This window comes from Danio aesculapii, chromosome 12 (genome assembly GCF_903798145.1).
Source record: "Danio aesculapii chromosome 12, fDanAes4.1, whole genome shotgun sequence".
NCBI lineage: Eukaryota > Metazoa > Chordata > Actinopteri > Cypriniformes > Danionidae > Danio > Danio aesculapii.
In genome coordinates this window covers 10,462,299-10,473,076 of record NC_079446.1, presented here as the reverse complement: position 1 = coordinate 10,473,076, position 10,778 = coordinate 10,462,299, and the positions used below count along the sequence as shown (strand labels likewise).

The 10,778-nt window shown below is 37.1% G+C and overlaps 1 protein-coding gene across 1 annotated transcript in view; it reads left to right on the top strand.

Annotated features, from left to right (window-relative positions):
• Positions 1-7,212: 7,212 nt before the first annotated feature.
• The window catches only part of adam8b (ADAM metallopeptidase domain 8b), a 47,170-nt gene continuing 43,604 nt past the window's right edge, over positions 7,213-10,778 (top strand). Inside the window, exons 1-4 of the mRNA XM_056470037.1 lie at positions 7,213-7,395; positions 9,058-9,140; positions 9,286-9,392; positions 9,505-9,583. Of these exons, the coding sequence (XP_056326012.1) occupies positions 7,344-7,395; positions 9,058-9,140; positions 9,286-9,392; positions 9,505-9,583 (321 nt within the window). The 5' untranslated portion in view covers positions 7,213-7,343. The remainder of the gene's footprint in view (positions 7,396-9,057; positions 9,141-9,285; positions 9,393-9,504; positions 9,584-10,778) is intronic.

The following is a 10,778-nucleotide window of genomic DNA, read 5'->3' as shown; positions in this document are numbered from 1 at the left end:
TTCTCAATCAGATATGCCTCTTCACATATTCATGCACATCACATATATTTTAATATAAAGATATTTAAATTTAAATATGTTAAAAAGTGGGGCTGCACGGTGGCGCAGTGGGTAGTGCTCTCGCCTCAGAGCAAGAAGGTTGCTGGTTTGAGCCTCGGCTGGGCCAGTTGGCATTTCTGTGTGGAGTTTGCACGTTCTCCCCATGTTTGCGTGGGTTTCCTCTGAGTGCTCCGGTTTCCCCCACACATCCAAAGACATGCGGTACAGGTGAATTGAATAAGCTAAATTGTCCTTAGTGTATGTGTGTGAATGGAAGTGCATGGGTGTTTCCAAGTGATGGGTTGCAGCTGGAAGGGCATCCGCTGCGTAAAACACATGCTGGATAAGTTGGCGGTTCATTCCGCTGTGGCGTCCCCAGATTAATAAAGGGACTAAGGGACTAAAGTAAATGAATGAATGAATGTTAAAAAGTGAAATCTATCTTATGTTCTGCTAGCAGTGTGCAATAGCAATGGCTCTTTTGGCCCCAGAAGAAAGGTCAAACCCACACCCACCTCAAATTTAATTGGTCATCAACTTATTGCTAGACTTATTTTGTGATATTTTACTTAAAATATTTAATGAGGTGTTTTGTTGGACAAAAACTGGTTTGTGGCCTGAGGGCAACACCATGCCATAGAGGGTTAAGCTCTCTCGGCCACCATAAATTAACCTAATTAGCCTAGTTAAGCATTTTAAAAGGCACCTATGGTGAAAAATCTACTTTTTTCTACTGTTTGGACAGACATATGTGTAGGTATAGAGTCTAGACCAGGGGTGTCCAAACTCGGTCCTGGAGGGCCGGTGTCCTGCAAAGTTTAGTTCCAACCCCAATTAGACACACCTGAACCAGCTAATCAAGCTCTTTTCAAGTATACTGGAAACTTCCAGGCAGGTGTGTTGAAGGAAGTTGGAACTAAACTATGCAGGACACCAGCCCTCCAGGACCGAGTTTGGACAACCCTGGTCTAGACCGTCATATTGGGGTGATAAACACACCCAGTCCTTTTTTTTTTTAATTTAACAACATAAAAACGGTGGACCAATTAAAGCGGTTTTCAGACCGACCGCAACTTGACGTAGGAGTGCAGTCCCCCCGCCCACTGAATTGATTGACAGCTGTGCGTATTAACATGTCCCGGTAGTCACGTGTGCAAAGCAACCGGGAATAAAAGGTATGTTCAGTTTGCTAGGATCATCAATCATCATCAAATGTGATCATGAGTGAGTTTTACAAGTTTACAATGTTTTAAAACAGAGCATGTGTGTAATGAATTACGGCGATTTACTTCAGCTTTACTTTATCACCACAGCCACATGTCAGAACAATTATAAAAGAAGACGCTTCAATCCCAGTTTGTGGATGTTAAATCAGGTTTGTTTTGCACATTAACATAACAGATATCCATACAGCAGTGGAGATTAACCTGTATCCTGTCACATTTGCGTGCAAAAAGAGTGCAAAGCTAAACGCGCACTGTCTGTGTGTGCGTGTTCGTGTGTGTGTGCATGAACTTTGTAATGACATTGACTATATTAATTTAAATGAAGCAACTCCTCCAGGATTCCTATATAAACATGAGGCTCGTCAAACTGGTCGTGGTGGTGGAGTTGCATCAATCTTTAGTGATATTCTTAATGTTAATCAGAGAAACGGACTTATATTTAGCTCCTTTGAAGTATTAGCGCTTAATGTTATGCTTCCGAACACTATGCAAAAACCTATGATATCTCTCGCTCTAATCACCATATATAGACCCCCAGGGTTTTCTGATTTTATCTCTGACTTACTAGTTAAAACTGATAAAATATTAATTGTAGGAGACTTTGACATCCACATAGATGACGCTAACGACACATTAGGGCTCGCGTTTATGGACTTACTACATTCAATTAGGGATAAAGCAAAATGTTATTGGTCCAACCCATCGCTTAAAGCATACACTAGATCTAATTCTGTCTTATGGAATTGAGGTCATTGATGTAGACATTATACCACAAAGTGATGATATTAAAGACCACTACCTCTTACTATATAAGGTGTGTTTACCTGAAATTAGCAGATCCGCTCCGATATATCACCCTAGTAGAACGATTGTTCCATCCACCAAAGATGAATTTATAAATAACTTACCTGATCTTTCTTTATTTCGAAATGCACCCGCAAACGCAAATGACCTTGATGTAGTAACCAGCAGCATGGATGCCATCTTTACTAGCACTCTAAATACTGTGGCACCCATCAAACTAAAAAAGGCTAGAGAGAATAAAACTACACCATGTTATAATAGTCATACCTGCGCTCTCAAAACAGCAACCCATGCCCTGGAATGTAAATGGAAAAAAACTCATTTAGAAGTTTTTAGAATTGCGTACAAAGACAGTATGTCCAGCTATAGGGGGGCTTTAAAATCTGCCAGGGCTGAGCACCTCCGCAAACTGATAGAAAATAATAATAACAATCCTAGATTCTTATTTAACACCATTGCTAAATTAACAAATAATCTGTCATCTTTGAAACAAAATGTTCCACCGCAAATTAGTAGTGATGACTTCATGAATTTTTTCTGTGATAAAATAGAAGGCTTTAGACAGAAAATAGGAGATATTAAACTTTCTGCAACGCCTTATACTTCAGATCCAGTAAACACTCCACTGAATCTAAATAACCTACAGTGCTTTAAAATCATAGAACAGGAAGAGCTAGATAAAATTATAAATAGTTCTAAACCAGCTACGTGTATGTTGGATCCAATTCCAACAAAATTACTGAAAGAATTGCTACCTGTTATAGGAGAACCTCTTAACGTTATCAACTCTTCTTTATCTTTAGGCCATGTTCCAAATCCTTACAAGTTAGCTGTTATTAAACCTATTATTAAGAAACCACAACTGGACCCCAGCAACTTAGCTAATTATAGGCCTATTTCAAATCTTCCGTTTATGTCTAAAATGCTAGAAAATGTTGTTTCTGCTCAATTATGCTCCTTTCTGCAGACGAACAATGTTTTTAAAGTGTTTCAGTCAGGTTTCAGAGCTCATCACAGAAACTGCATTAGTGAAAATAACCAATGATTTACTCTTAGCTGCTGACCAAGGGTGCATCTCGCTATTAGTTTTACTCGATCTTAGTGCGGCATTTGACACCATTGACCACGGTATCCTCATTAATCGCTTAAAGTCTACAGGTGTCCAGGGACAGGCCCTACAATGGTTTAAGTCATACTTAGCTGACCGTTAAAAGTTTGTGAATATTAATGGACAGCCTTCACAAGTCAGCCCAGTAAAATACGGTGTGCCTCAAGGATCAGTTTTAGGCCCTTTGCTGTTTACAATATACATGCTACCCCTGGGAGACATTATTAGAAGACATGGGATCAGCTTTTACTGCTATGCAGATGATACTCAATTATATATTTGAACTAAACCTGACGAGACGTCTAAACTGTCCAGCCTAACTGAGTGTATTAAAGATGTTAAAGACTGGGTGACCAACAATTATCTTCTCTTAAACTTAGACAAAACAGAAATATTACTTATTGGGCCCAAATCCTGTACACAGCAGATCTCACAACTCGACCTGCAATTAGAGGGATACAAAGTTAGCGTTAGCTCTACTATAAAAGATATAGGTGTCAAATTAGACAGCAATTTAACTTTTAAAAATCATATATCCCATGTCACAAAAACGGCTTTCTTTAATCTGAGAAATATCGCTAAGTTACGAATTATGCTACTCATCTCAGATGCAGAAAAGCTAGTCCATGCTTTTATGACTTCTAGGCTGGACTACTGTAATTCACTGTTTGCTGGCTGCCCAGCATCCTCTATTAACAAACTTCAATTAGTACAAAATGCAACTGCCAGAGTTCTTACCAGGTCTAGAAAATTTGATCACATCACCCCAATTTTATCCTCCTTACACTGGCTGCCTGTTAAGTTTCGTCTTGAATTTAAAATATTGCTTCTTACCTACAAAGCTTTAATGTCTCAATAACCAATCTTCTGTCTCGCTACAATCCAACTCGCTCTTTAAGGTCTCAAAACTCAGGGCTTCTGGTAGTACCTAGAATAGCTAAGTGGAGTAAAGGAGGTCGAGCCTTCTCATTTATAGCTCCTAAACTCTGGAATAGCCTTCCTGATAACGTCCGAGGCTCAGACACACTCTCCCAATTCAAAACTAGATTAAAGACCTATCTGTTTAGTAAAGCATACACTCAGTGCACCACTTAGCGGGCTTCCACACAGGTTTCTGCATCTTGTTTATATACACTATGAACAGCAGCTATGCTAATTATTCTCTTTATTCTCCATTTCCACCTGGGGATACTCTTCCCGAGGCCCTCAGACTATGCAGAGTCACTGATTCGATCCAAGACCAACAATGAGATGATCCCAAGGTTTCCATATCCTGGACCAGGCCGTATCCTGAGCAGCTACTGTGGTGGTCATGGAAGAGTGGAGAACATGAGACTGATTCCTGTGATGCTCCAGAGACAGTCTTCGGTGAGGCCAGCTTCCAGCCTCCGCCGCTGAGACTGCAGCTCTGCACAAGACGTTTGGCCAGTGGAGAAATTAAAATGGTTGTGCCCAACTGAATCTGGTTTCTCTCAAGTTTTTTTTTTCCTTCACTTTCGCCAATTAGTGAAGTTTTTTTTTCCCTCTCCGCTGTCGCCATTAGCTTGATTGGTTCGGGATCTGTAGAGCTGCACATCGTTGGATTTGCTCTTCAGTGTTTGGACTCTCAGTGGTGATTTTAAACCACACTGAACTGAGCTAAACTGAACTGAACTTAAACACTACAAACTGAACTACACTGTTCCAATTTACTATGACCTTTTATGTGAAGCTGCTTTGACACAATCTACATTGTATAAGGGCTATACAAATAAAGGTGAATTAAATTGAATTGAATTGAACATTGTGTGTGACTCATCCTTGCAACTCCACAACAAATGCATCAAATACTCATCGGTAAAGTTCTTACTGTAATATTTCTCACAAACGCTACGTGAGATCTTCTTCCTTTATGTCTGTCTGTTGTCTGAGGCAGCCGAGGGAGGAGATTAAGGCACGCTAAAAGGCACGTAGAAACGGTGGGTGTTATGAGCTGAAACTTTACAGACACATTCTGGAGACACAAAAGACTTATATTAAATCTGAAAAAAGCGGTAACCTAGGTGAACTTTAATGTTACTTTAAGATGAATACTAGTATCTTGAAAAATATCAAGTAAAACATTATGTGCTGTCATCATGGCAAAGATAAAATAAAGAATAATAGAATAATATTAGAATAAAATCTATTATGTTTAGAAATGTGTTGAAAAATATCTTTTCATTAAACAGAAATTGGGGATAAATATACAGGGGGATATTAATTTAGGAGGGCTAATAATTCTGACTCAACTTTATGTTTGCTGCTTTAAAAAAAAAACATTTGTCTTTTGCAGCCTGTTAAACAGTTGTGTCTTATTGCAAAATAGTGTGAATTAAAATGACACATTTAATGAGTCAGTGAATCACACAAGCAGCAATTGTGAACACCAGCTGCAATCATGCTAATCATTGCAATTTAGAGTACTGAAAAAACTCCAGAGCTTCTGCCAAAAAGAGACAATTGATAAAAACATTTCGTTTAAATCTGACAGCTGCTAAAGAAATCAAAGCAGCAGCAATGTAACACTTCTTTTGCAACAATAAAATCTGCACAAAAATTACAGATGGGGATCTCCGCAATTAGATCTACAAGACATTTGTACATTCACCCCCCACTCCTTTTTTTTTTTGTGGAAAATAATCGTTATGCCATACCAGATTATGCACGTTTATTTTCCCATGACATTTAATTTATAGCGGAACTACCTGTTTTGTTGTTGTTTGTCTTCTTGCTTCTTGATTTACTGTTGATCTTCTGGCACACTGTGTGGCTTTTCACATCAATCTCATGATATGATTTTTGGCACTGTGTTAGTCACTGAGTTGATGTTCATTTTTAGAAAAGACTAAAGACTATCAGAAGGTAAATCCTTCAACAGTCTTGCCTCTCTTTCATTCAATAGTATTTACTTAGGAAGAGAAAAATATAAATTCAGCAACACATGTATAAAGAGGTTTAAGAACTGACCCAGACCGTTTATGTCTGTGTAATCTGTCCTCTAGTGGCTGTGATGTGTAAGTAAAAGACTTCTCATAATTATAATTGTGTTGATTTATGCACCGTAAAATTACAAATTACTGGGTTTTTTTCTGTTTATTTACGGTTGTCAACTGCATTATGGACCTTCATCTCTCTTCTGTTGACTTTTGGTGTTGAAAATTTATACTTATACAGCGTATGTTTTACACAGCGGATGCCCTTCCAGCTGCAACCCATCACTGGGAAACATCCATACACACTCATTCACACATTTACACTACGGACAATTTTAGCTTACCCAATTCACCTATAGCGCATGTCTTTGGACTTGTGGGGAAATCCAGAGCACCCAGAGGAAACTAACGCAAACATGGGGAGAACATGCAAACTCCACACAGAATTGCCAATTAACCCAGCCGGGGCTTGAACCAGCGACCTTCTTTGCTAGATTAAAAGCTATAACTAAGTGTTGACCATAAGCATTAATGCATGGTAAGTGAGTGTTTCCTGTAATATTATGAGTCATTGACGTTACGGGATGTGTTGCGGTCTGTGACTGTCCCACAAAAGGGAGCGGTGCCATAATCCAACCAGAGGGAGGCCCACATCACCAAGTTCTTCATTGAGCTGCATTCAAATGTCATTTAGTGTTTCAAACGCCAAACAAATAATTCTTTAATTTCTATAACTTTAAAATGTTGTAATTTAACACGAAAGTGAACACCCGTCCAAACAAACCACAAATAAAATATATAAAACTAAATTATTAAGTAATCAAAAGCAAACGTGATTGGTCCATCGCTTTCAGCGCTGAGAAAAGTATTTCCAACCACGTGACAACCTTTCTCTGGACTATATTTTATCACGTAACAAATAATGATTTATATCTATAGAACGTCTGTGAGTAACTGTATTAAGACGTGGAGTTAATATTAAACAGTAAAAATTGGAAAATTATGATCATTATTATTACGCTCCTACGTAACGCAAATAAGCCCCGCCCCTTTGATCACTTCAGTCTCATGCTAAAAGCCGTTCTTCGTACATTTTCAGTTTTTTGGGGTTTGTCCTGATAAAGTGAAATGCAGCCCACTTGGGCGGAACTCAAGTTTATCTTTTGGCATGTTGTTCGCCAGACATGTATGTATCCATAACGCAGAGTAATCATGCCGTGTCCTGCCTTTACAGCTCATGTACTTTACTGGCTTTGTCTTTGTGGTATGTACATGGTATTTTTTTAATTATTGTAGTAATATGTTTTACTTTTTAATGCTTGATATATTATGAATATCACCCTGAAAGTTTAACATGTAGCTTTTGTCCGTTTTGTTCATTTAGATAACACGTCTTTTAATAGTAGCCTATTGTCTAGATAACGTTAGCCTACGTCAGGATGGGTTTAAAGAAAATGTAAAACAACAACAACAAAAGCACATTAAGTATTACTCTTGAATTTCAGTTTCTTATCTGTATAAAATGTACTAATGTTAAATATGCCAGGATGTGTCTGGACCAAAAATACCAAAAAAGTACCAAAAATATAATTGTTGAAGTAAAAGCAAATCCAGGGATGTCGCTTGCTCTTTTAAAAAAGGAATAAATAAGCAACAGTTTCATCTCATTTCATTTATTTATTTTGAACGGCAGAAATGTTAATCTAAGATTTTTTTACAACATGATCTGCCTGAGTGTAGCTTTAATGTTAAATAAAATGATATTGTTAAATGCAGTTTCCCAGTACTGGGTTGTGGCTGGAAGGGCATCCGCTGCTTAAAACATATGCGAGAATAGTTGGTTGTTCACTCCGCTGTGGTGACCCCTGATGAATAAAAGGACTAAGCTGAAGGAAAATGAGTGAAAATGTTGAATAATATTTTCCATAACTGGGTTGCGGCTGGAAGGGCATCCGCTGCGTAAAACATATGCCAGAGTAGTTGGTGGTTCACATCGCTGTGGTGACCCCTGATAAATAAAAGGACTAAGCTGAAGGAAAATAAATGAATGAATGAATGAATGAATATGTTAAATAAAATGTACCAGTACTGGATTTCAGCTGGAAGGGCATTTGCTGCATAAAACATATACTAAAGTAGTAGGTTATTCATTCCGCTGTGGTGACCCCTGATGAAAAAAAGGACTAAGCTGAAGGAAAATGAGTGAAAATGTTGAATAATATTTTCCAGGACTGGGTTGCGGCTGGAAGGGCATCTGCTGCGTAAAACAATATAGTTGGTGGTTCATTCCTCTGTGGCTACCTCTTATAAATTAAAGACCAAGCTGAAGGAAAAATAATTAATGAAGGTTAAATACAATTAAATATTATTATTGAGACAATTTTTTTCTATCAGTTATTTATTTATTTTTTGGAAAACAAGTATTCGCCTACCCTAAATGTGGATTTATGTCAAATAATTGTCTTCATATTCTTCATTCATTTATTTTCATTTCGGCTTAGTCCCTTTATTAATCTGGGATCGCCACAGCGAAATGAACCGCCAACTTATCCAGCACATGTTTTACGCAGCGGATGCCCTTCCAGCTGCAACCCATCACTGGAAAACATCCATACACATTCATTCACACATGAACACTATGGACAATTTAGCTTACCCAATTCACCTAGACCATGTCTTTGGACTTGTGGGGGAAACCAGAGCACCAGGAGGAAACCCACACCAACATGGGGAGAACATGCAAACTCCACACAGAAATGCCAACTGACCCAGCTGAGGCTCGAGCCAGCGACTTTCTTGCTGTGAGGCGAACATGCTACCCACTGTGCCATCGCATCGCTTGTCTTCATCTATTATTGTGCATTTTTGTGCGTGTTATAAATAGTTTATCTGAGTAATTTGGAAATGTTTTTGTATTATTTATCAGGATGTGTGGCAGCAAGTATCCGTACATTACCTCATGTCGAGCGTTTTGATGTGGTGAGACCTAAAAGACTGAACCTCTATAAGGTACGTCAAATTACGACCTGTGTCTAGTGTTACCGCAGCAGTGGCTCCTATTCTTTCAGTTTTACCACATTTTATTATTAATTATTTAAGAAACAATGACATTCTGCTGTCTATATTAGGATTAACTTGTATGACTCCTACATAGGTACAGTCTGATGAAAGTCCACAAAGCCATGAGAAATATCCTGATAGATTCGCATATAAATTATTCTTTGGAGGAGAAAATCATGTGATTCATTTGGAAAAGAACAAGTGAGTTTGGGTTTACTGTACTTTTTCTTATGTTTAAGAGTATCACGTACACATCTTGACTCTCTAGGCCTATATACTGTAGGTAAAAGTATTAACATTCGCTGTTGTTTAGGCAACTCGTTGGACATAATTACACTGAAATATACTATCAAGATGATGGATCGATTGTGAGCAGAAATCCAAGTTTTATGGTAAGTTACTGTATTTAATAACATCTGTGTTCTGAACAGCATATTAGCAAATTGTGCATACCGCTTCTTCAGTATTCATTTTCTTTTAATTCAATTAAAATTTACTTGTCTAGCGCTTTTCATAATAAATATCATTCCAAAGTAGCTTCATAATAACAGAGAGATTTTTTCAACACATTTCTAAACATAATATTTTAATAACTCATTTCTAATAACTGATTTATTTTATCTTTGCCATGATGACAGTAAATAATTTTTTACTAGATATTTTTCAAGACAGCTTAAAGTGACATTTAAAGGCTTAACTAGGTTAATTAGGTTATCTCGGCAGGATAGGGTAATTAGGCAAGTTATTGTATAATGATGCTGTGTTCTGTAGACTATCCAAAAATATATATAGATTAAAGGGGCTAAGAAAATTGACCTTAAAATGGCTTTTAAAGAATTAAAAAACTGCTTTCTAGCCAAGATAAAACAAATAAGACTTTCTCCAGAAGAAAAAATATTATCAGACGTACTGTGAAAATTTCCTTGCTCTATTAAACATCATTTGGGAAATATTTTAAAAAGAAAAAAAATTCAAAGAGGGGCTAAAAATTCTGACTTCAACTATATATGTACAGTTAAGGTCAGAATTATTAGCCCCCCTGTTTTTTCCCCCCAATTTCTGTTTAACAGCGAGAATATTTTTTTTCTACACATTTCTAAACATAATAGTGTTAATAACTCATTTCTAATAACTGATTTATTTTATCTTTGCCATGATGACAGTAAATAATATTTGACTAGATATTTTTCAAGACACTTCTATACAGCTTAAAGTGACATTTAAAGGCTTAACTAGGTTAATTAGGTTAACTAGGCAGGTCAGGGTAATTAGGCAAGTTATTGAATAACAATGGTTTATTCTGTAGACTATTGAAAAAAATAGCTTAAAGGGGCTAATAATTTTGACCTTAAAATGGTGTTTAAACAATTAAAAACTGCTTTTATTCTAGCCAAAATAAAAAAAAAAAATACTTTCACCAGAAGAAAAAATATCATCGGACATACTGGGAAATTTTCCTTGCTCTGTTAAACATAATTTGGGAAATATTTAAAAAAGAAAAAGAATTCAAGGGGGCGGGAGGTTATTTTAAAACAATTTGTCTTTCCAGTAAATGTTTCTTAATTAATTAAAAGTAAAATAAATGTA